This window comes from Pipistrellus kuhlii, unplaced genomic scaffold, assembly GCF_014108245.1.
Source record: "Pipistrellus kuhlii isolate mPipKuh1 unplaced genomic scaffold, mPipKuh1.p scaffold_m20_p_30, whole genome shotgun sequence".
Lineage (NCBI taxonomy): Eukaryota > Metazoa > Chordata > Mammalia > Chiroptera > Vespertilionidae > Pipistrellus > Pipistrellus kuhlii.
This window is the reverse complement of record NW_023425530.1, coordinates 2,188,977-2,214,641: the sequence shown is the minus strand read 5'-3', so window position 1 is coordinate 2,214,641 and position 25,665 is coordinate 2,188,977. Positions and strand designations below refer to the sequence as shown.

General features: G+C 47.1%; 1 protein-coding gene and 1 pseudogene across 7 annotated transcripts in view; both read left to right on the top strand.

Moving 5' to 3' along the window:
• Positions 1 to 4,256, top strand: part of SAFB2 (scaffold attachment factor B2) — a 38,648-nt gene extending 34,392 nt beyond the window's left edge. For 5 of the 6 annotated variants that reach the window (XM_036459504.2, XM_045589140.1, XM_036459499.2 and 2 more), the window contains 3 exons: positions 3,388 to 3,500; positions 3,663 to 3,729; positions 4,024 to 4,256. In XM_036459504.2, the coding sequence (XP_036315397.1) occupies positions 3,388 to 3,500; positions 3,663 to 3,729; positions 4,024 to 4,174 (331 nt within the window). In that variant the 3' untranslated portion in view covers positions 4,175 to 4,256. The remainder of the gene's footprint in view (positions 1 to 3,387; positions 3,501 to 3,662; positions 3,730 to 4,023) is intronic. The other variant, XM_036459500.2, reaches the window with a different exon arrangement.
• A 9,813-nt stretch (positions 4,257 to 14,069) lies between these two features.
• Positions 14,070 to 15,342, top strand: LOC118731438 (annotated as a pseudogene). The gene is made up of 2 exons (XR_004991872.2): positions 14,070 to 14,667; positions 15,307 to 15,342. The product of XR_004991872.2 is annotated as a ubiquitin-conjugating enzyme E2 C-like (transcript).
• Positions 15,343 to 25,665: the final 10,323 nt, after the last annotated feature.

Below are 25,665 nucleotides of genomic sequence, written 5' to 3'. Positions count from 1 at the left end.
GCGTCTTGGATACCAGAAGGTTCTACTTTCTCTCTCGTGGGGTTTCAGGGGTTCAGTCTGATAGATTAATGCAAAGTGTGCTTTCCCGAGCCACCTACTTAGCACTCAGTGTACATTTAAACCATTTTCCTTAAGTGCCTGTGGGAATATAAATGAGAGAACTCTCTCAGACTGGAGACAGCCCTGAACAGCCTCACTGCATGATTGGGTGTTGTCCCCTGTTGACATTAGAAACAGCCTCACTGCATGATTGGGTGTTGTCACCTGTTAGCAGGCATTAGAAACTTTCGGGTTTCACTTTTGAGGAGCAGTTTTGCATTTGCCCTCACAGACGTGTTGGGGGCTCTGGTGGATTCCTAGTTCTTGTCTCTGAGCACTTGTCAGCCCAGTGGCCAGTACACTTGTCATTCTAGACTCAGCCTTGGTCTTACCATTCTTGGACAGTCATTTTCTTAAAAAAATATATTTTATTGATTTTTTACAGAGAGGAAAAGAGAGGGATAGAGAGTTAGAAACATCAATGTGAGAAAACATCGATAAGCTGCCTCCTGCACTGGGAATGTGTCCGGAACCAAGGTACATGCCCTTGACAGGAATCAAACCTGGGACCCTTCAGTGCCCAGGCCGATGCTCTGTCCACTGAGCCAAACGGGTTTCGGCCGTGGACAGTCATGATGACTGCTGGTGCCCTCACACTGGGACCATATTTGGATTTTAATCTCACATAATTTCTGTTTCAAACAATTTTTTAAAAATATGTTTTTATTGATTTTAGAGAGAGGGGCAGGGAAAGGGCTAGAAAGAGAGATTGGCTTTTTCCTACATGACCCCTACTGGGAATTGAGCCCACAATGTGGGCATGTGACCTGACTGGCAATCAACTAGTAACCTCTTGGTACATTGGTTGATGCTCAACCACTGAACCACACCAGCCAGGCTCTTTTTCAAATAGCTTTTTTGACACATAGTTCACATGCCATACAGTTCACCCATTTAAAGTGTACAATGCGCCCTAGCCAGTTTGGTTCAGTGGAAAGAGCATGAGCCTATGGACCAAAGGGTCCCGGGTTTGATTCTGGTCCTGGGCACGTACCTTGGTTGCAGACTCCTCCCCGGCCTGGGCCTTGGTCAGGCTTGTGCAGGAGGCAACCAATCAGTGTGTTTCTCTCACCTCGATGTTTCTCTCTTTCCCTCTCCCTAAAAATCAATGGAAAAATATATTTGGGTGAGGATTAAAAAAATAAAGTAAAATCTACAATTCAGTGGCTTTCAGTATGTTCATAACAGTCTATTTTAGAATATCTTCACACACACACAAAAGCCTTTCCCTAGCTGGTTTGGTCAGCCAACATAGCGTTGGCTTGTGGACTGAAGGGTCCCAGGTTCTATTCTGGTCAAGGGCACATGCCTGGGTTTCAGGCTTGATCCCCGGTAGAGTAGGGGGCATGTAGGGGGCATGCAGGAGGCAACTGATTGATGATTTTCTCTCATCAGTGATGTTTCTTTCTCTCTCTGCCTTTCCCTCTTCCTTCTCCTTCTTCCTTCTCCCTCTTCCTCTCCCTCTCCCTCCCCCCCACCTTCCTCTCTGAAATAAATAAAAATATATTTTAAAAAAATCATTTCTGTCCCCTCCACCAGCCTCTAGCAATCACTAATCCACCTCCTGTTTTTCTGGATGTGCCTATTCTGGACATTTCACATAAATGAAGTCAAATTCTTTGTGGCCTTTTGTGTGTAGCTTCTCTCACTGTGCATCATGATTTCAAGTTTCATCCACATTATAGTGAATGACAGTGCTTCTTCATTCATTGTTGTGGAAGAGAGAGAGAAACATTGTTGTTCCACTTACTTGTACATTCATTCGTTGCCCCTGATATGTGTCCTGACTGGAGATTGAACTTGAAACCTTGGAGTTTCTAACCAACTGAGCTACCTGGGCAGGCTTTTTCTTTTCTTTTCAGATTTATGAGTTTACTAGAGGCCCGGTGCATGAAGTTTGTACACTCAGGGGATGTGACAGCCTGGCCTGTGCCCTCCTGCAGTCCAGGAGCCCTCAGGGGATATCCAGCTGCCTGCCACAGCCTCTGCTCTCGCCAACCATGAGCCTGGCTTCTGGTTGAGCAGCACTCTCCCTGTGGGAGCACACTGATCACCAGGGGGCATCTTCTGTGTTGAATGTCTGCCCCCTGGTGGTTGGTGTGCGTGATAGCGACTGGTCGTTCTGCCATTGGGCCGATTTGCATATTAGCCTTTTATTATATAGGATTTGAGCCAAACTAATGGCATGTGCTGGGAAACTAGAACTCAAATGTTCCCGCTTCACTCTTTCATGGTCACATAATGTTCCCCAGTATGGATGGGCCACTTCTATATTAGCCATTCATGAGTTGAAGGACAAACACTTGGGTTATTTCCGTTTGGGGACTATTATGAATTATGCTTTTAACAACATTTATGTTCAGGTTTTTGTTAACATATGTCCCCTTCCCTAGACACTTAGGAGAGGTGTTGCTGGTTCCATGGTCCCTAGAAGGTGAACCTTTAGAGGAACCACTGCTGTTGTTTCCCCCAGGCTACCCCATTTTCAGTTCCCGCTAGCGGTGTGAGGGTTCCAGTTTCTCCACATCCTCACCAGCACTTGTTACAGTCTGTTGTTGTTTTTTATTGCGCTTTTTTTTTTTTTTTAATCCTGACCTGAGGTTATTTTCCATTGATTTTTAGAGAGAGAGGGAGAGTGGAAGGAAGAGAGGGAAACATTAACATGAGAGAGACACACCAATTGGTTGCCTCCCACACACACCCCAACTAGGGCCGGGGATTGAGCCTGCACCCCAGATACATGCCCTGACCAGCATTGGCCTCCTGACTGGAATCACACCCTCGACCTTTCAGTCCGATGGTCGACACTCTATCCACTGAGGCAAAGCTGCTAAGGTTAATCTTTTGTGTGTGTTTTTGTTTGTTTTTGTTTTTTTGAGAGAGAGAGAAAGAGAAAGGAGAGGTAGAAACATCAATTTATAGCTCCATCCATTAATGCATTCATTAGTTGTTTCTTGTATGTGCCTGACCAGGGATCGAACCCACAACCTTGGTTTATCAGGACAACATTCTAACCAACTGAGCTGCGTGGCCAGCGCCTATCTGATAAGAGTCATGGCATAGCTGGGATGGAGTGCATCTCAATCATCTGGTTGAGATGTTATCGATGCTGACCATGTTCTTGTGTGCTTATTGGCCATGCGTGTACCTTTGGAAAAGTGTCTGTTCCCATCTTTGTCCACTTCCCTCAGAAACAATCGGTACAAGGTGTGAAGGCTGAAGCCATGGCACAGCCTTCTCTAGAGGCACACTGGGGTGTATCTGCTTTTTTTTCCCCTTTCGGTACAGGGGTGGACGTGACTGGACGGAGCACAGTCAGAGGCTGGAGGAGCACCAGGAGCGTGCCTGGCCAGGCATGGTAGACGCAGGCACGGCAGGCCGGGAGCACGGCAGGTGGCTAGGTATGGGCTAACTACTTCCCATGTGGGGGGGGGGGGGCGGTGCTCCCAGGAAGGGTTGGCCAGTCCCAGAACTCTCCATGGGCCAGCTCGCCCTCCCCTCCCCCCAGCTTTTCCAGAAACTTCCAAGAAGCGAGTGTTTGCAGACTCTTTCTTCTCTTCCAGGTGCTGAGAGGGGCCTCTCCGGACCCTCAGCGACAGGACACGTGGCCAGTCGGGGTGGATTGTCAGGGTAAGAAGTTTTGTCCCTGGATAAAATTGATTTGTTCCTGCTTCTCACTTCCTCTCCCTTTTGTGCATGTTTGATCAACTTGCTGGGTTGAATGGTTTGAAAACAGTCCCAAAAGCAGCTCTCGGTAACTAGTGCAAATAGCGCTCTCCAGGGACCCAGAATGTAGTCTGTAGTTATGCTGTTTCTCACCCAGAAAAAGGTACGCGGGCTCTGAAGGCTGCAGAGCTGCGTGCTGCCATGTGATGGTGAAAATGTAAAGCATTTCAAGGGATAAATGTGTGCCTTTGTTCCTAGGCGAGGCGGCTTTGCACAAGATGGGCATTCCCAGGGCCATGTGGTGCCCAGTGGAGAACTGGAAGATGGAGACCTGGCCAGCCAGGACCGGGGCAACAGAGTCCCGCACCCTCACCCCCCTTCATCCCCCCCCTTCACTCGCCGCTACTAAACCCCACTCTCTCCACGTGTTCAGGTAGGCAGATGCACTGTTGAATTTCTTAGCCAGTTACCTTGAACTTGTGGAATCTTTTTTTTTTTTTTTTTTAATATATTTTATTGATTTTGTACAGAGAGGAAGAGAGAGATAGAGAGTTAGAAACATCGATGAGAGAGAGTCATCGATCAGCCGCCTCTTGCACACCCCCTACTGGGGATATCCCCGCAACCAAGGTACATGCCCTTGACCGGAATCGAACCCAGGTCCCCTCAGTCCCCAAGCCGACGCTCCATCCATTGAGCCAAACCGGTCTCGGCGAACTTGTGGAATCTTTTAAGAAACAACAAATCCTGCCACCATGTAGTAGCTCGGTAATATGTGAACTCATTTTTTTCTTTTTTTAATAAGCATGTTCTTGTTCTGCTATTTTTGAGACAAGGTTTCTGTAATGAGGCATTCCATTTTCCATTAATATAAGTTTATGGTTCTAATTCTTGTGTGTGTGTGGTGGTGATTACAGAGCAAAGAATAGTAATACCTTCAGCACCACCATTGCTCACTTGGTGGTGACTGCCAGCTCATCATACTTGAATTCTTCCAACCATTGATAAAATGGGCATCATCTCCCCATCTGAGAAATAAGGAGCCAGGTGCAGGGGTTAGATCACGTGCCCAAGGTCTTAGAGCTTGTAGGTGGCAGAGCTGGGATGGGAATTGGGAAATCTTTGTTGAGGGGAGGGGTGTGTGCATTGTGGAGCCCTGACCAGTCACTTCACTCTGTGCCAGAGTGCCTGGGGCAGCGTCCGGTGATGGTGTGAGGTTTGGGGGCCTGGCTAAGGGATGGGCACATGTGTCGGGCCCTGGAGTGCTTGGTAGCTGCCCTGGGCCCCCAGAGCACACTGGCTTTTCTAAAAGGGCTACCTCTTCTTGGCACGGGCTCAGTGCGCCTGGTCCTGTCATTTTTCTGGAAGAGAAAATTTTCATGTGAAGTCTCCTCATTTGTGATAGAGTTGATTCCGGTTTTCTTCATTAAAGACTACCCAATAAGGCACCTGGCTGGGCAGAGGTGCCACATCGCAAGTCCGAGCAGGCCCCTCCAGGGGGACACCACAGTGAGGTGCTTCTCTTCTGGGAGAAGAGCAGTGGCACAGGCAGACTGCCCCTCAGAGAGGGGGACTGCAGGCATGTTGGGGCAGAAAAGCCATATATGTCACTTCATGAGTAGGAGGTCTGGTGGCCACAAGGCTGGGGCAGGAGGAGGGTTCGCTTCCCACCTTTCCTGGCCCTGGTCCGGTGTGGGAAGAGTTAATCCACTGTGCTACCTGCTGGGAACCTCAATTCCCTTCCCTTGGTAACTGGGACAGCCACCCCACAGGCCCCAAACAATTGCCAATTCTCCCTGAATGCCCTGTGTTCCTGCTGGGCTGTTTAGTTTTAAAAGAGCAATCTGAAAATCCTCCCCACCATCAAAGGCAGGCAGTGCTGGCCCTCCGTGACCTGTCTGTCTGAATTGCTGCAAATAAACACTTTGTGAGCTTTCCCCACCACATGGTTCCTAGAGTCGTTTTCCAATGACAGGTTGACAGGACATCGGCCCCATGTTGCGGACGGGGGACGACATGGCATATTGCTTCCTGCACAGAAGTCAGTCTCTACAAAGTATAGTCTGGGCTTTCCATTTGGGGCACGAAAAGCCAGACTTAGCCTGAGGTAGTGGGTGAGAGCAGTTTAGCTGTGGTCACGTAGCTGTAATGGAGCCATTACTCCGGCAGGCAGAGTTGCATCCTAGAGTGCCACCAGGGCGCTCAACTGGGGCACTGCCACCGAGCTGCTTGGGGAAGCCTTGGGGAACAGTGCAGGCAGTTCCCCCTGGACAGCCCCTTCCCAGTTAGCTGGGCCTTTTTTGTTAATCCTTTTAATAAAAGATGTTTTTGTTTTGTTTTTGTCTTTTCCCATTGATTTTTATTGTGGAAGGAGGGTTGGAGGGAGAGAGAGAGAAACATGGATGTGAGAGAGACACATGGATTGGTTGCCTCCCTTCTACATGTGCCCCAACCAGGGCCTAGGATTGATCCTGCAACCCAGATATGTGCTCTTGACCAGGAATCTAACCCTTGACCCTTGAGTGCACAGACCAACACTCTAACCACTGATCCATGCCAGCCAGGGCCCAGCTCTGTTTTATTAGTATGTAGAGACACAAAATGTTTAGTTTACTAGGGCTGCCATAACACAGTACTGCAATCTGTATGGTTTGAAACAAATTTATTCTCTCCCAGTAATGGAGGCTAGAAGTTCAAGATCAAGGTGTTGGCAGAGCTAATTCCTCCTGAGGCCGTGAAGGAGAATCTTTTCTGGTGGTCACTGCCAATTTCTGGCATTCTTGCTGTGTGGAAGCATCGCCCTATCTCTGCCTCCTTTACCCAGCCTCCCTGTGTGTTTGCATTCAAATGTCCCCTTTTTATAAGGACACAGTCATACTGGATTAGGGTCACCCTAATGACATGCTACCTGTGTAAAGGCCTTGTCTCCAAATGGGGTCACATTCTGAGGTCTTGGGGGCCAGGACTTCATATGGATTTTCCCAGGGGTGCAACATCTGGGTAAATTGAGAGGAGTGCTTATTGTTCAGTACAGAACCTTACCAAGAGTTGCTCACCATTTCTGTGAGCAGAGCTTCTGGGGTCTCTGCCTCCTTGCTGATTCTGCCTGATCGGTATTGTCTGAATAGGTAGGTCCTCACCTTCGTGCTCAGTGTCGGACATTCTTGTTTTTTCTGTCTCTATCTGATAATTAATGCATCACATTGGTTGGATTGTTACTTTTTTAAAGTTGTGTGTAGTTAGGTTATATTCACTCTGATTTTTATTTCAGGAGAGAAAAGAGGAGGTAGAACAAGATACCTGTTACATAAAAGGGCTGCAGCCCTGGCCAGTGGGTTCAGTGGTTAGAGCATCGACCTGAGGACCAAAGGGTCACGGGTTGGATCCCCAGCCCTGGTCCAGGCACATGCAGGAGGCAGCCAATCACTGTGTCTCACATCAGCTTTTCTCTCCCTCCCTTCCTTTCACTCTAAAAAAATCATTGGAAAAATGAAAGGGACACTCGGGTTGTTCCATCCTTTGGCTTCTGTGCATAATGCTGCCATGAAGACAGGTGTATCTGTTTGCCGTTCTCTTGGTGGAGACTTTTTAACTTGAGGAACCGCCTAAATGTGGCTGCACCATTTTCTATTCCCACCAGCCAAGAACAAGCTTTCTAATTTCTCCATACCCTTGCCAACACTTGTTAGTTTCTGGGGGTTTTTTTGTTCCATTTTATTTTTTTGTTTTTGTTAATCCTTGCCTGAGGATATTTTTCCAATTATATTTAGGGAGAGTGGAAGAGAGTGAAAGAGAGAGAAACATAGATATGAGAGAAACACATAGATTGATTGCCTCCTGCTCCAGGCCCCAGGCCAGGTAGGAGCCTGCAACCAAGTTATGTGCCCTTGACCGAAATCGAACCAGGGACCCTTTTGCTGACAGGCCAATGCTCTATTTACTAAGCTGAACTGTCCAGGGCTGTCTGTTTGTTTTATGATAGCCATCCAGACAGTAGAATACTATTGTATTCATCCTTAAAAAGGAAGGACATTCTGACATCTGCTACAAAGAGATGGACATTATGCTCAGTGAAATAATCCAGTCACAAAAGGACAAATATTGTGTGATTGCATTCATAAGAGGTCCTTAAAGGAGTCAGATCCATAAAAACAAAGCATATTGTGGGCCCTAGCTGGTTTTGCTCAGTGGATAGAGCATTGGCCTGTGGACTGAAGGGTCCTGGGTTTGATTCCAGTCAGGAGCACATATCTGGGTTGCAGGCTCAATCCCCAATAGGGGATGAGCAGGAGGCAGCCGATTCTCTCATCATTGATATTTCTATCTCTCCCTCTTCCTTCTTCTCTGAAATAAATAAAAAATGTATTTAAAAAAAATACTTAAAAAAAAAAAAAAAGAAAGTATGTGATGGGAGCCAGGGGCTGTGGTAGAGGAACGAGTAGTTAGTATTTAATAGGGACAGAGTTTCAGTTTGGTAATATGAGAACACTCTGGAGATGGAGGGTGGGGATGGTTGCACAACATTGTTAATGTACTTAATGCCATTAAGCTAAATACTTCAAAATTGTGCCCTGGCCTGTTTGGCTCAGTGGATGGAGTGTCGGCCTTCAGAGTGAGGAGTCCCAGGTTTGGGGGCCCAAGTTTGATTCCAGTTAAGGGCCTGTACCTTGGTTGCAGGCACATCCCCAGTGGGAGGAATTCAGGAGGTGGCTGATGGGTGTTTCTCTCATAGATGTTTCTAACCATCCCTCTCCCTTCCTCTCTGTAAAAAATCAATAAAATATATATTTTAAAAATAGTTACATTTTATGTATATTTAATCACAATCCTATCTAATAAAATGATAATATGCAAATTAACCATCATTCCATCACAAAGATGGCAGCACCCATAGCCATGAGATGGTGATGCCCAATCCTTTCAGCCCTGCTGGAGTCCCCCAGTCCAGGGGGTAGGAGAGGTGGCCACTGAGAGCAGGCAGCGTGAGTGGCCTGGTAGAATGCTTGCTTCGTTGCCCCGGCGATAAGGCAAGCATTCTGCACCTGGTCGAGGATAGGCCTCTGGGCCACAGAGAGCCTCTGGGCAGTGGGCATGGAGCAGCCCCACAGAGCTACTGCCCCACAGATTCGTGTGCAGGGCTACTAATTTAAAATAATTTTAAAGGTGGGGATCTGTTAGGTATCAGGAGTGAGAACCACTGGGATATAAACTGGGAAGCGAGGCTCAAGAAACAGACTGCTTAGAATCAACCCACCTGTCTGCCTGCACCTCATCCCTATATGGTAAGGCCTGTCCACAGGAAATTACTAATTTTTCTCTGCTTTGGCTTCCATAACTGGCAGAAGGGAATAGTGATAGTATTTACCATAGAGGGCCTTTGCTGTGATTAAATTGATTAATATAGCCCTGGCCGAATGGCTCAGTTGGTTGGAGTTTCATCCCATACATCAAAAGGTGGCAGTTTTGATTCTGTCAGGGCACATACCAAGGTTGCATTTTTGATCCCTGGTCAGGGCTCATATGGGAGGCAACTGATCAATGTTTTTCTCTCATTGATATCTCCTTTTCTCTAAAAATCAATGAACAGCCCAATAGACTGAAACCTTCAGGTTCGATTCCGGTCAAGAACATGTATCTTGGTTGCAGGCTCCTCCCCAACCTGTGCCCTTGTCAGGGCTCGTGCAGGAAGCAACCAATTGATGTGTTTCTCTCATGTCATTGTTTCTCTTTGTCTTTCCCTTGCTCTTCCAGTCTCTCTAAAAAGCAATGGGGCCCAGCCAGCGTGGCTCAGTAGTTGAGTGTTGACCAGGAGCCAAGAGGTCACAGTTAGATTCCCAGACAGGGCACATGCCTGGTTTGCGGACTCAATCTCCAGTGTGGGGCATGCAGAAAGCAATCAATGATACTCTTTCATCATTGATGTTTTTACCTCTCTCCCTCTCCCTTCCTCTCTGAAACCAATAAAAATACATTTTTTAAAAAGATGTTTCTCTACCGGAACTGATTTGGCTCAGTGGATGGAGCGTCGGCCTGCAGACTAGAAGGTCCCGGGTTCGATTCCGGTCAAGGGCATGTACCTTGGTTGCGGGCACCTCCCCGGTGGGGGCTGTGCAGGAGGCAGCTGGTCAATGTTTCTTTCTCATTGATGCTTCTAGCTCTCTGTCCCTCTCCCTTCTTCTCTGTAAAAAATCAATACAAAAAAAAAAGTTTCCTATTTATTTATTTATTTATTTATTTAAATATATTTTATTGATTTTGTACAGAGAGGAAGGGAGAGAGATAGAGAGTTAGAAACATTGATGAGAGAGAGTCATCGATCAGCTGCCTCTTGCACACCCGCTACTGGGGATATGCCCGCAACCAAGGTACATGCCCTTGACTGGAATCGAACCTGGGACCCTTCAGTCCCCAAGCCGACGCTTTATCCATTGAGCCAAACCGGTCTCGGCAAAAGTTTCCTATTTAAAAAAAAAAAAAAAAGCAATGGAAAGAATATCCAAAGGTGAGGATTGAATAAATAAATAAATACATAAGCAAATCAAGCTGAAACTGGATTGGCTCAGTGGATAGAGTGTCAGCCTGCGGACTGAAAGGCCCCAGGTTTGATTCCGGTCAAGGGCATGTATCTTGGTTGTGGGCACATCCCCAGTAGGGAGTGTGCAAGAGGCAGCTGATTGATGTTTCGCATTGATGTTTCTCTCTATCCCTCTCTCTTCCTCTGTACAAAAGTCAATAAAAAAAAAAAAAGAAAGAAAATCAATAAACATATCCTGAGATGAGGATTTTTTAACAATTAATTTTAAAGCTCAGAATTGCTCCTGGCACATAGTAAGTGCTTAATAAATTTTGCCAGGCACTAAGAATTCCTTCAGGAATAGGGCCCAGGATGCCCGTGTTTATAGGAGACCTGTAAAATGAGGAGGCTAAAGGAAAGAATTTATTGGCTCCACAAATACAAAAAGAAGACTGTAAAATCAGAATTAATACCTTATCAAACGTCTCCACATCTACAAAAATTTGTCAACTTCATCAACTGCTAAATTTTGTATTCTTAATAATTTCATTACATTTCAAAAGAGCTCCTAGGTTAAATTTTCTCACTTTGTAGGAATTCCCACACCTGCAGGATGATTGCCAGGCTTACATTGCATGTGTTACTTTTAGTCAAAAAATTTCAAATGCAACGTTATAACAAGGGCTTTTTACCTTTTAAACACACATCCACAAAGTCTTGGTTAGTGGGGATGGGGTGACTGTTAACTGGCTTCCAGGTCTCTCCTGTGTAGTATCACTGTCCCTATCTTGGTCACATGGTCCAAGGTGAGGCCCAGATGTCATAAAGAGTCAAAAGCCAGAAAATAAAGACTTGGCTAACCCACCTGGAATGTGGTAGACACAGAGTAGTGAATGCTTACCGAACTTAGGAGGAGAAAGAAAATACAGAATAATTCTGTATCTTCAAGTTTCCAGATTGCTTCACCTTTGTATGACCTACTGGCTCTTTTGAGACCTGGTACAAAATTCCTCTAGTTTAAAGTGTTATGGGGCCTCTAGATCCTGTGTCTTCTGGTGTGGGCAATAAACACCAGGTGGAAGATTATCTGCTGAGACGCAGAGGGGGCACTACAGACATGTTTGGACTGTGCAGTAGTAGGACTGCCGTTACTTAGAACTGAGGAAGGTATAGGGAGTTACGTGCTTCTTTAAAATGCACCTCCTGCCGAGACTGGTTTGGCTCAATGGATAGAGCATCGGCTTGGGGACTGAAGGGTCCCAGGTTCGATTCCAGTCAAGGGCATGTGCCTTGGTTGCGGGCATATCCCCAGTAGGGGGTGTGCAAGAGGCAGCTGATCGATGACACTCTCTCATCGATGTTTCTAGCTCTCTATCTCTCTCCCTTCCTCTCTATACAAATTCAATAAAATATATTTAATAAATAAATAAATAAATAAATAAATAAATAAATAAATAAATAAAATGCACCTCCTGCTCCAGCCCAGCAGCTCACTAGAGCATCATCCCTATATGCTCAGGCTGCAGGTTCAGTCCAGGTCATATGCAAGAAGCAACCAATGAACACATAAGTGAAACAACAAATTGATGTTTCTCAAATCAATACATAATTTTTTAAAATGCACCTTACTTCACCTCCAGCAGGTCTGAGAGTTGGGGTTCCCAGGCCCCAAGTCAGACGTGCTGGTTTGATTCAGGCCCTACCTCCAGCCACTCCTGGGATCCTGACGGTTGAGAAGCACTGGGATGGTGGCCCTTTTGGGGAGGCCTCCATGAGGGTTGGGTGACTTGAGACCAAGCTAGGCGGGAGAGTTCCAACCCCAGCTCTGCCCTTCGCCACCTGGATGACCTTGAACCCCTCTGAATTTTCTTGTAAAATGGGCAGGGCGATTCAGAGGATGTGAGAAGATGATGCATTTAAAGTGCTTTACACAGTATGTGCATGTAGTAGGCTCTTAACAAATGGTTGTAGTTGCTGTTAATCCTACAAGAACCAGGTCTGAAGTAGGCCTCTGCCTCCGCCAGAAAGCCCTCCCTCTACGGAGCAAGTGCTGCCGGCCACGAAGGACCAAATGTTTACAGACTCAGCTGAAATGAGACCCAGCAGGGTAGATTTCACAAGCAGCTGAGAAAATGTCCCTTCAGTCCCTGTCCCTGGAATAACAGGACACAGAGAGGGAAGAAGCCCACTTGGCCAAGTCCCCTCCCACCCCCAGCAAGGCAAGATCAAAGATGTGAGGAAGGGGTCCATTTGGCATTCATGTCCATCTGTAATCTATGATAGTGCATTAATAATTTTTTTAATTAAAAACATTTTTTATTGATTTTTTTACAGAGAGGAAAGGAGAAGGGAGAGAGAGTTAGAAACATCGATGAGAGAGAAACATCGATCAGCTGCCTCCTGCACACCCCCTACTGGGGATGTGTCCACAACCAAGGTACATGCCCTTGACCGGAATCGAACCTGGGACACTTCAGTCCGCAGGCTGACACTCTATCCACTGAGCCAAACCAGTTAGGGCTGCATTAATTTTTAAAACCAAGAGGCCCCAGGTTTGGCCTCTTGAATGCTGCATGCTGCGGGGTTAAGTGCTGGGAGCCTCTCGCCACATCTTCCAGTTCTTCAGTCTTACCTACCTCATGCCAACCTGCTGAGAAACTGGCAGGGCGCCCCACATACCCAGCCACAGAAACCTCATAAAAGGGAGGCTCATAAAAGGCACTGAAGCTTCTCCTGCATAGTTGCTGCCGGCCACGACGGACCAAATGTTTACAGACTCAGCTGAAATGAGACCCAGCAGGGTAGATTTCACAAGCAGCTGAGAAAATGTCCCTTCAGCCCCTGTCCCTGGAAAAACAGGACACAGAGAGGGAAGAAGCCCACTTGGCCAAGCCCCCTCCCACCCCCAGCAAGGCAAGATCAAAGATCTGGGCTCAAGAGTTACTTAAGAGCCTTTTCTATTGAATAGCTCACTCATTCATTTAGCAAACACTTCCTGGGCATTTCCTGTGTGCTGGGCTCTGCCAGGGATGCAGCCATGACCATAACCAAGACAGACCTGCTTCCGGAGCTCAGTGGATGATTTCAGGGACGGGATGGAATAAGGAAAAGAAGAGATTAAGAGGCTCCTGGAGGAGGTGACTGGAAGGGCATTCTGGGAGAGGGAACAGAATGTGCAGTAGCCCAGAAAGGAAAGGGTGCAGCACCTCAGAGCAGGCAGGTGCAGGGGAGACATGGGGTCAGGCAGAGTGGCCTCCAAAGTCTGGGTGGTCAGGGTTCAGGTGTCAGCTAGCAGGTGATGTGGTGGGCGGGGCATTGAGAAGAGATCCCTGCTCTCTTAGTAAGGTTCAAGGGTGACTGTTCCTTCCCCTCTCTTGGACCTTCCTTGCTTGGGGGCCCAATAGGGAGTCAGCAGTAACCAGCCCTGGGGAAGGGGTAAGCCAACATGGCCTATGGGCCTCTTCAGTAACGGAACCAGGCACCCCAATCATCCCTCCCTGTGTACCCCTTATTAGCCGCACCCTCTGTCCTCTGCTCTGCCCTTGTCCAAACAGAGGCTGGACAAGGATAAAGCAGGGGGACCACGTGCTCCTCCAGGTATGAGGTCCCCTCCCCAAAGACCAGAACATAGAAGGCAGGTGTGGCTGGCAGGCAAAGCTGATGAGGTTGGTCATCACACCCCACCTCGACTGAGTCATAGTGACAGCCTTTGGTGGCAAGAAGTGCCAGGATGATATCATTGGGGGACAGGGCACAGGGGATGTGGCTAATAAGAGGGGTACACAGAGTTACAGTCGTGTTCTCAGTGTCGGTCTCAGTGTCCGAGTCTGCCAGTGCTGCCCCGATGGCCTTCCAACACCGTGACCCAGCTGCCGCCAGCGTCGCCGCAGCTCGTAAAGGAGCTGAGCCCAGTGGGGCGCCGCCTGGGGCCCGTGGACAAGAGGTTACAGCAGGAGCTGATGAAAGGAATTCCTTCCTTCTCTGAATCAGACAACCTTTGCAAATGGGTGGGGACCATCCATGGAGCAGCTGGCACAGTATACGTAGACTTGAGGTATAAACTCTCCCTAGAGTTCCCCAGTGGCTACCCGTACAACGCTCCCATGGTGAAGTTCTTCACGCCCTGCTACCACCCCAACATAGACACCCAGGGTAACATCTGCCTGGACATCCTAAAGGACAAGTGGTCTGCCCTGTATGACGTCAGGACCATCCTGCTCTCCATCCAGAGCCCGCTGGGAGAACCCAACGTCGACAGCCCTTTGAACACACATGCTGCAGAGCTCTGGGAAAACCCTACGGTCTTCAAGAAGTACCTACAGGAAAACCATGCAAAGCAGGTCTCCAGCCAAGAGCCCTGCCCGGGGCGGTCCAGCCTGTCTCCTTGTGCTTTTTTTAAAATTTTATTTTATTGATTTTTTACAAAAGGAAGGAAGAGGGATAGAGAGTTAGAAACATCAATCAGCTGCATCCTGCACCCCACCCCACTGGGGATGTGCCCGCAACCAAGGTACATGCCCTTGACCGGAATCAAACCTGGGAACCTTCAATCTGCAGGCCAACGCTCTTATCCACTGAGCCAAACCAGTCAGGGCTTTGTGCTGTCTTTTTACTTTTTTCCTTGATGGTCTGTCCTCGCCTTGATTTCTGTGTAGGACTCTATCTTCAGCTGTGGTGTCATATTTGTTTTGTGTCTTTGTTTTTTAAATTAAGTCTCTGGTTGAGCCCCTGTGATGAATATATTAAATAAATACAATTTGAAGTTATTGAAGAGACTTTGGGCTCTGGCAGTGGGGAAGAGGTGTGAAGGGAGAAAGAAAAAGAGATGGAGAGCCACAGAAGATGAGACAGAGCTGGAGAGAGAGAGACACAGAAAGAAAAGGAAGAGAGAAGAGGCTGAGACAGAGAAATAGAGACACAGATGCAAATAGAGACATAAGCAATCACAGATGAACACAGAGGAACCCCGAGACCCGCAGGGATGTTAAGCTGGAGCTGTCATGCCCCCTGTCCCTTGTACCCACCAGGTGGCGTCCAAAGGCCATGCAGCCATCCCTGCCTAGCTCCTCCTTAGCAGGAGGCCCTGGGCCCCAAGGAGGAGGGATGGAGGTGGAGGCTGGCACAGGGGAATCCCACCTAACCTGGCCCTAATGTGTGTGCATATATCATGTGTATATCTATGCTTGTTTGGGACTATGTCTGCATTGGTCTGGGTGTGCTTTTTAAAATGTTTTTATTGATTTTAGAGGGGAAGGAAGAGGGAGTGAAAGATAGAAATATCAGTGATGAACTGAAACAGGTTTGGCTCAGTGGTAGAGCGTCGGTCTGCGGACTGAAAGGTCCCAGGTTCGATTCCAGTCAGGGGCATGTATGTTGGTTGCGGGCACATCCCCGGTGGTGGTGGTGGTGGGGGGTGTGCAGAAGGCAGCTGGTCGATGTTTCTCTCTCATCGACGTTTCTAGCTCTCTATCTCTTTCCCTTCCTCTCTGTAAAAAAAAAAATCAATAAAATATATTTAAAAAAAAGAAAGAAATATCAGTGATGAGAGAGAATCATTGATGGGCTGCTTTCTGCACACCGCACAATGGGGATGGAGCCCGTAACCCAGGCATGCGTCCTGATTGGGAATTGAACCATGACCTCCTGGTTTATAGGTCAACGCTCAACTACTGAGCCACACCGGTTGGGCTGCATGTGCTTGTTTTGAAGTGGGTGTGTCTTCATAGGTCTGGGAGTGTATGTTCTTGAGTGTGTTTCTGGGGAGGAGAGGTAACTCTATGTGTCTCTTGTCTCCAAACCCACAGAAACCTGACACTACCTCTCCATTCACCTTCCTCGGCAGCTCTGTGTTGAGTCACCGAAAGAATTAGAGATCTGAGCCCTGACCGGTTTGGCTCAGTGGATAGAGCATTAGCCTGCAGACTCAAGGGTTCAGGTTTGATTCCAGTCACGGCCATGTACCTTGGTTGGGAGTACATACGCAGTAGGGGGTGTACTGGAGGCAGCTGATTGATGTTTCTAACTCTCTATCCCTCTCCCTTCCTCTCTGTAAAAAAAAAATCAATAAAATATATATATTTTTAAAAAGAATTAAGAGAACTGAAACATTTATGGAGCACTTAGTGGTGGTACCGAGAGTCTGTCATGGGACCCCCAAGGAAAGGTGACAGGAGACAGAAACAGGTGTTCATGAAACTGATGGAGGAAAATTTAGGTTCTACTAAACCTCAGCACCTACCATGTGCCAGGCCCTAGCTAGAGAGCTACTTTAATGCTGTGGACTCAGTTTCCTTGTCTGTAAAATGGACCTGATATTAGACCAAATCATGGCTTTGCTGTTAAGTGATTGAGTTGAGTTTTGTAAAGCTCTTAAACCCTGCCTGGCACAGCCCAAGGAGTCCGTAAGTGATCAGAAATCACTTATAACTGCAAGCACATCCATTCACCCACGGGTCAGTGGGAGCCCCTGGGAGCCCTCCCCTCACTGCTCAGGGTGTGAGGATTGTCTTAAAGACCTAAGAAGGCAGAAGCTCCGAGGCCTGCACAAAACTTCCCTTTCGGTCCAGCTCACCAGTTCTCTCAGTCAGCGCACAGGGAAATGAGTAGATGAGATGCTATTCCAGGCATCAGGGACTCAGCAGTGAACAAAACAGACAAAAATCCCTGCCTTCGGGCAGTTTCTGCTCTCGTGGAAACAAAACACAATAAATGAAATTGATTTGTCACTGGGCAAAGGTGAGTCATTATAATTAGTTATTACCCATCAAAGGCTTTCAGTACACTTTGCCATTTTACCTTCATGAAAGATGGTACTAACTTACGCCAGCAACAGATGTGTTCTTTGACTTGCACCCTCACAGAACTTAGTATCATTGTTGAATATTAGAGAATCCTAGGGTGATTAAACACTTTTTATGTGAGTCTTTATTTTATGATTTCCCACCTATGTCTTCTATTTTTTTATTATTTTTTAAAATTAGCCCAAACTGGTTTGGCTCAGTGGATAGGGCGTCTGCCTGCGGACTGAAAGGTCCCAGGTTCGATTCTGGTCAAGGGCATGTGCCTTGGTTTCGGGCACATCCTTAGTGGGGGGTGTGCAAGAGGCAGCTGATCGATGTTTCTCTCTCATCAATGTTTCTAAATCTCTATCCCTCTGTCTTCCTCTCTGTAAAAAAATCAATAAAATATATTTAAAATAATAATAATAATAATAATAATATACCACTTTTTAATTTTTTGATTGGTACAGCCACCTTTTTATATTTATTTATTTATTTTGAATCCTCACCCAAAGATATTTTTCCATTGATTTATTTTTTGTTATTATTTTAAATATATATATATAGATATTATTGATTTCAGAGAGGAACATCAATGACAAGAGAATCATTGATCAGCTGCTTCCTGCAGGCCACCTACTAGGGATGGAGCCTGCAACCTGGGCATGTGCCCTTAACCAGAATCGAACCTGGGACCCTTCATCCTGCAGGTGGATGCTTTATCCACTGAGCCATACTGGCTAGTGCGGTCTTTTATTTTTAATTTTCAGTGTTAATCCTCACCTGAACATTGATATTTAGAGAGGGTAGAAGGGAGGGAGAGAGACACAGAGAGAGAGTCATTGATGTGAGAGAGACACATGGATTGTTTGCATCCCCCATGGGCCTGAACCAGGGCCAGGGATCGAGCTTGCAACCTAGGTATGAGCCCTTGACTGGAATCAAACCTGGAACTCTTCAGTCCAAAGGCCAATGCTTTACCCACTGAGCCAAACCAGGTAGGGCTATGTCTTTTATGTGTTCACAGTGACATCCATGTCCTTTGCATATCTATTTTTATTTATCTCTAATGACTATTTATATATGAAGGATGCTACTTTTGAACAGGTTGCTAGCAAATAGCCTTTGTTTTTAATAGAACTAGAAATAACATAATTTACCAACAGGGACCACCATGAACTCTCTTTTACCAGGTATCCTAGCAATGAATTTCTTATGAAATTTCTTTGGAGTGGGACACGTAGACCCAAGAAGTAGTAGCTATGAAGAGAGCACTCTGACCTGAGATAAAGCCATCTTCTAAAATAGATTCCACATTGCCAGGGACCTTTCTAACATAAATTAGATGAGGCCACTCCCTTGTTTCAAACCCTCCCATGGCTCCCCATTGCCCTTAGAAGGAAATCCAAACTCCTCCCCATGCCCTTCTCAAAGCCGCCCTTTCCACACCACATTTTCTTTTTGGTGCTGCGCCCGCCTGGCAGAGGCCCCTGAGCTCTCCTGCTGACTCACTTCTGCTATGTTCCATTTCTGCCTGCTTCACCTTCCTGCGTGGCTTTGGGGAAGCCTCCGTTTTCTCTTCTGAGAAACAGAACAAAAGTACGGACCTTATAGGCTTGGTGACAGGGACCCAATGGGGTAGCTGATTGCAAAGCATGGAGGGATGCCCATTTGCTTTTTCCATAACCTTCTTAGCATCTCTTCGTGGGGGAAGGAGAGACATTGGCAAACAGCTTCCTTGGGACTCGCTTTCCTGATCAAGATGAGGATACAAGTCAGTTCTCTTACTGGACCAGGGAAGGCCAGCCCTTCAGGGCTCAGGGCGTGCATAGGACCAGGCAGGGATTGTAGGGAATTTGTGTCCCGTCCTCAGAGGGCCCATGGCTGACCCTTGGACTGGGGGCCCAGTAGAGCTCCAACCTCTTATATGGAAACACTTACTGACCAATTCTTTAAAAAAAAAAAACCCCAAAAAACAGCCCTAGCTGATTTGGCTCAGTGGCTAGAGCAAGAACCTGCAGACTGAAGGGCCCCAGGTTCAATTCCGGTCAAGGGCACATGCCTGGGTTAAAAGTTTGATTCCCCAGTGGTGGCTGTTCAGGGGCCAACCAATCAATGAGTCTCTCTCATCATGGATGTTTCTATCTCTCTCCCTTCCTCTCTGAAATCAATAAAATGTAAAGTAAATAAATAAATAAATAAATAAATGCAACAGAAACATTGTGTGGGCCTCTGGGCTTGCAGTTTGAGGGGACAAGTCCAATAACAAACCTCTTTTGGCCCTGGCCAGTGGGTTCAGTGGTTAGAGCGTCAGCCCGTGCACCAAAGGGTTGTGGGTTCGATTCTTGGTCAAGGGCACCTATCTGGGTTGCAGGTTAGTTCCTGACCCGGGTGGAGGCATGTGTGGGAAGTAACAAATCGATGTGTCTCTCTCTCATTGATGTTTTTCTCTCTCTTTCCCCCTCCCCCTTTCTCGCTCCCACTCTCTAAAAATCAATGCAGGGGGGTGTCACAAGAGACTAAACATCTGTGACTCCAGAATTTGGCCAAATTCAGTGGCTATGTCACCCGTAGGGGCAAATGGGCACAGACCTCACCCTCCCTTCCTGTCTGCCTGCAGTATCAGGGGACACCAGCCCCACCCACACGTATCCCTTCTGCTTCAGAGGACCCATGCATTCTGGCCTTTTTTTTTCTTTCATTTTTTTATTAAGGTATTATATGTATATCTGGCCCTTTTAAAAAACCTGTTCTTCTCACTTCCCACTGATTCTCTGAACTCCCTCAGAACCTTCCCCCTCATTCCTTTGCCCCCTAAGACACCCAGAAGTCACCTGTGTGTTGATTCGTAGGGAACCCTGAGCCCTGGATTCTAGAATGTCCATGAGGAGGGGTGAATATTCTGAGGGTCTGGAACGCCAGGCCTTCCAAGATGCCGGGAGTCCGCAGTTTCAGTGATCCTACGGTGCTGGGCCTCCCAGGTCCCAGACGCAGGGATTCTCCAGCTTATCCCTGCCTTCCCGGCTCCTCCATAATTGCTCCTGACAGATAGTAGTGTTTCCAGGCAGAAACATGATTCCTCTAATCCAGCAGGCCACGCCCAGGGCCTGCTGCGCACAGCCACCTGGCTTTCCCCGAGCAGCTTAATGAGAGAGTCAGAATTAATTGGAACTGGCACCCGACACTCACAGGGCTCAGGGTGGCCGGCTTGGCCTCCATATGTTCCTGGGCCTTGCTCTGATCTGTCCTAGACATCAACAGGTATGACACGTGAGGCCTGGAGCTTAGCCTGATAAGGGAGGTGGCTGGGGCCGTGCTGACCTGGTTCTGCAGGTAGAGCCAGCCTGCTCACCTTCCCTGGAGAGAGTGCACACCCCCGTTCTACAACTTCCCCGCCTGCCTCAGTTTCCCCCTTTGTTCCCTAAACCAGCCTCGTGGTTTGCTGTAAATTGCTCAGCACATGCATTGTGCTGTAATCTGTCCTTGGGCACATGGAGACTCCCAGAGGCCTATAGCTAGTTTGTTATTTCAATAGCTATTATCAGAGAGATCATGCTGTTTCTCGCACTCCAAACCCCAAGATGTGAAATGGCTCTTTCCCCAAAACCCCAGCAACATGGTGAATGATTAAAGTTTTTCACCTTCAGCAACCTAACATTTCATTTTTATAAAGCTATTTCATGATAGTTTTACTTTATACTAGTTTGTTTTACTTTATATCTAGTTTATATGAATGAAAATGACTTTATGTCATGTTCAGAAGGCACTGTATTTCCTTTTTTTTAAAATGTATTTTTATTGATTTTAGAGAGGTAGAGAGAGAGAGAGAAACATCAATGAGAGGGAATCATTGATCGGCTGCCTCCTGCACGTCTTCTACTGGGGATGGAGCCTGCAACCTGGGCATGTGCCCTTGACTGGAATCGAACCTGGGACCCTTCAGTCCACAGGCTGATACTCTATCCACTAACCCAAACTGGCTAAGGCATGTATTTCCTTTTCAAAAACTTCGTATTTTTGGCTTTTTTTATGGGCCTATTGGCCATTATTGAGCTTTTGAAGCTGTGGACGAAAGGGGCCACATGCTGACCTGACAGGCTCAGGGGAGGCCTGCATGGCAGTCTTGCAAAATCAGAGACCTAAAGTCACCACAAAGAATGGTCTGAAATTATACTTTAACTAAACGCAGTTATGGTGGGCAGTTACGTCCTAGGTCGATACCTTCACTGAAAAGGTCAACCTTAACTAAGCCTATCTGTCTTTTTGCATCTATGATAACATACTCTTGAAGTCTCTGGGTAACTATTAACTTCCCTTTTCCTGGACCCCCGGGGGTACAACCAAATGTGCCAGGCGCCAGGATGGATACCACAAATTCATTCATTATCATGTTAATTGTTCCTGCACCCACCTAAACATGTGTCCATTATTTTACTTTTTAAAAAAAAACACATATATTTCTTCATTGATTTCAGAGAAGAAGGAGAGAGAGAGAGAGAGAGAGAGAGAGAGAGAGAGAGAGAGAGAGAGAGAGAGAAACAATGATGAGAATCGTTGATTGGCTGCCTCCCGCATGCCCCATACTGGGGATTAAGCCCACAATCCAGGCATGTGCCCTTGGTTGGAATCGAACCTGGGACCCTTCAGTCCACAGGCTGATGCTCTATCCACTGAGCCAAGCCGACTTGGGGCTCATTTTATTTTTTATCCAACCCCCCCTCCCCTCCCCCCACTTTGTTTTATCCCACCTCCTTAATCTATCACCAATGGATTTCATGTAACCCCCCTATGTCCCTCCTTTGATTGCAATGTATAAATACAGATGTAACCCCCATTCTCTGGGGCATTATCTCAATTCGTTGAGGTTCTGCTTCCTGGCATATGTCGACAGTTGGGTTCAAATAAACACACAAATATTCTTTACAGGTTTCAATGTGTTGTTTTTACGTTGCCAAAGCTATTTATAATACATATTAAGGAAATCAATCTTGGAAAAGTTTTCCTGACTTTGGCTATTGACTGTCTATTGACTGTCTAGTATGTGTATGTGTGTGTGTGTGTGTGTGTGTGTGTGTGTGTGTGTGTGAGAGATAGAGATAGAGAGATAGAGAGAGAGAGAGTTTTACATTTGCTTGCAATCAGTTATTAATCTTTTAATTAAAGACTTCAGGGTTTAGCCGAAACTGGTTTGGCTCAGTGGTAGAGCGTCCATCTGCTAATTGAAAGGTCCCAGGTTCGATTCCGATCAAGGGCATGTACATTGGTTGTGGGCACATCCCCGGTGGGGGTGTGCAGGAGGCAGCTGGTTGATGTTTCTCTCTCATCAACATTTCTAGCTCTCTATCCCTCTCTCCTCCTCTCTGTAAAAAATCAATAAAATATAAAAATTTAAAGACTTCAGGGTTTAATGTCATGTTTTAACAAACTAGGATTATTATTTTTAATTCCCATGTTTTCTTTGAGTAGTTTATAGTCTGTCTCTCCCCCCTCCCTCTCCCTCCTCTGTTCTGGAAAGGGTGATCCATCTGGAATTTGCTTTTAGCCACTTTCAAAAATCTTAATGTGAAATCTCATGATTGTGTAAGAAGCTTTATAGTCAGCGGACAATAGTGTGATTTTTGAAGCCAAGTGATTGGGATTCAAATCCTGGCTCTGCCATTTCCACTGTGGACCCAATCAGGGGAGCCATATATTCTCTCTGTGCCTCAGTTTACTCATCTGTAAAATGGGAGATAATAGCATCATGTGAGAATAAAGGGATGTGTCCTATTTTTTAAAATATGTTTTTATAGATTTTAGAGAGAGGGGAAGGGAGAGAGAGACATCCCTTTGTTTTCCCACTTACTTGTGCATGTACTCACTGTTGTTTCTTATATGTGCCCTGACCTGGAATTGAATCCACAAGCTTGGTGTATTGGGAAGATGCTCTAACCCAGTAGTTGGCAAACTCATCAGTCAACAGAGCCAAATATCAACAGTACAACGATTGAAATATCTTTTGGGAGACAAATTTTTTAAACTTAAACTTCTCCTAATGCCACTTCTTCAAAGCATACTTGCCCAGGCCGTGGTATTTTGTGGAAGAGCCACACTCATGGGGCCAAAGAGCCGCATGTGGCTCGCGAGCTGTGGTTTGCCGACCACTGCTCTAACCAAATGAGCAACCAGCCAGGCCAAACTGCACTTTTTTCTGAATATCCTCTTATTGATTTATTTACAGAGAGGAAGGGAGAGAGATAGAGAGTTAGAAACATCTATGAGAGAGAGTCATCGATCAGCTGCCTCTTGCACACCCCCTACTGGGGATGTGCCCGCAACCAAGGTACATGCCCTTGACTGGAATCAAACCCAGAACCTTTCAGTCCCCAAGCCGACGCTCTATCCACTGAGCCAAACCGGTTTCGGCTGAATATCCTCTTGAAACCAGACAACCCATGGGTCCGGGCCGCCTGTCACTGCCTGAGCCATTTCAGCAGAGACAGGGCTGCATCATATATGAGCGTTTATTCCGGTGCCACCAGCAGCACAGGAGAGCAGCAGGCCACCCACAAAACTCTGCTCTGCAAACCCCCACAGACCAGCTGCTTATCAGGTGGGACTAAGATTACTGGGAAAGCAGGGATTACAGGCATGGGGAGGTAGGCTATTCGGGCTGGGGTGGGACTCCATTTTTTTTGGGGGGGAAAGGTTGTTACCGTACTTTTCAGACCATAAGACGCTCCAGACCATAAGACGCACCAGTTTTTAGAGAAGGGAAATGAAGAAAAAAAGATTCTGAAACAAATAGTGTCCTAAAATATTTTATGTGCATTAAAACCCAACATCACAGTCATAAACACATGTAATCAACCCTGTAAAGTAAACAGCAGCATTTAGAACCATTTTAGAGCCGGGCAAGCACACAGAGACCACACAGAGCCGGGCAAGTAAAAAAACTTTTTTTTAAAGTATATGTGTAGGCTATATTTGGACCATAAGACGCAGGGACTTTTTCCCCCCACTTCTGGAGGAAAAAAAGTGCGTCTTATGGTCAGAAAAATACGGTAATTTTTTCATGATAATGGGCAGTTCTTGACTGAAAATGGACCACATTCCAAGGTTGAGGCCCAGGTCCTGGGTGGGGCTACAATCCCAGCCAAGTTCGAATGTCCTTTCTTTTTTCTTTTTTTAAAATATATTTTATTGATTTTGAACAGAGAGGAAGGGAGAGAGATACAGAGTCAGAAACATCGATGAGAGAGAGTCATCGATCAGCTGCCTCCTGCACACTCCCACCGGGGATATGCCCGCAACCAAGGTACATGCCCTTGACCGGAATCGAACCCAGGACCCTTCAGTCCCCAGGCCGACGCTCTATCCATTGAGCCAAACCGGTTTCAGCTCAAATGTCCTTTCTTGAACCAGAACAAGGCAATCATGGTTAACAGAGCATGGTTACTATTTCCCATAACCACAGCTAGTCCCCAATATTCTATTTTTGCCCCTAACACTCTCAGCACAGACAATTGTAAGTGACTGTGCTTCAGTAACATTTCTCAGTGCTCTACCTCAGTCATTTCATCCTCATAACAACCCCAGCGGATAGATGGGGACGTGGAGGCCCAGGGTCTCTAAGTTCCTTCCTGGGGATCTTTCCTTCCTGGGTGGGCTTAGAGCCCACACTCTGTCCACTTCCTGTTCTGGCCTCAGCCTCCAGCTCGCCCTCCCCCCTGCCACTGCTGGAGGAGGAGTTCCCAGTGGGCTTCATCTTAACTGGCTTCTAAGTACAGACTGAATCATGGAGGCCAAGCCAGCACCCCAGATTCCCAGAACTGGTCAATCCTGTCCTGGCGGGTAAGACAGGGGCAGGGGAGGACTGCAGGCAATCAGGGAAGGCTTTTGGGAAGAGGGTGCTCTGGGAAGAGGTGTGACTGGAGAGGGGAGAGGAGCCCGAGAAAGGGGTAGCCAAGGTGGGGGGACATGGCATTGGGATAGATGAGCCTCCTGTGGCTGCCACTGACCACAAATCTTTCCTCCTGCTTTCCCCCCCACGAGGCACACACTCAACTATAAAGTTGGTGATGGATCGTGGGAAGGTGTCTCCTTAGTGGGAATGTTGAACTCCTATTCATCTGCCAAAGCCCTAGCTCCAGTGCCTACCAGTCTGGGAGGCCATGCCCACATACTGGCCTTTCCCAGTCTGGGTTCTCTCTTCCTACTTAAGCCCTGACCTCATAGGCCTGGGAGTGTCTGTGTCCAACTCTGTATCCCTCACCCTCAACTGGGAGACCCTTCAGGGCAGGGCCCTCGGTTGTGATGTCTCTGGTGCTTGGCATTGCCCAGCCCAGCACAGAGAAGATGCTTGCTGAGTGTGTCTTGAAGGAAATAAGGAAATAAATGAGTAAGCGATGAATGGAATTCTCAGTCACTTGTTTCCCTCTGCCTACGCCCCTCCAGTGTTACCCCGCCCTCAGGGTAAAAGCCCAAGTTCTCCCCAAGGCCCAGGTGGCTCTGTAAGACCTGCCCCTCATCACCTCCCTGACCTCACCTCTTCCCTCTCTCCCCCTTGCTCCCTCCCTCTGCTCAGCCACCAGGGCCCCTGTCTTTCCTCTAACCACCAGGCATGAC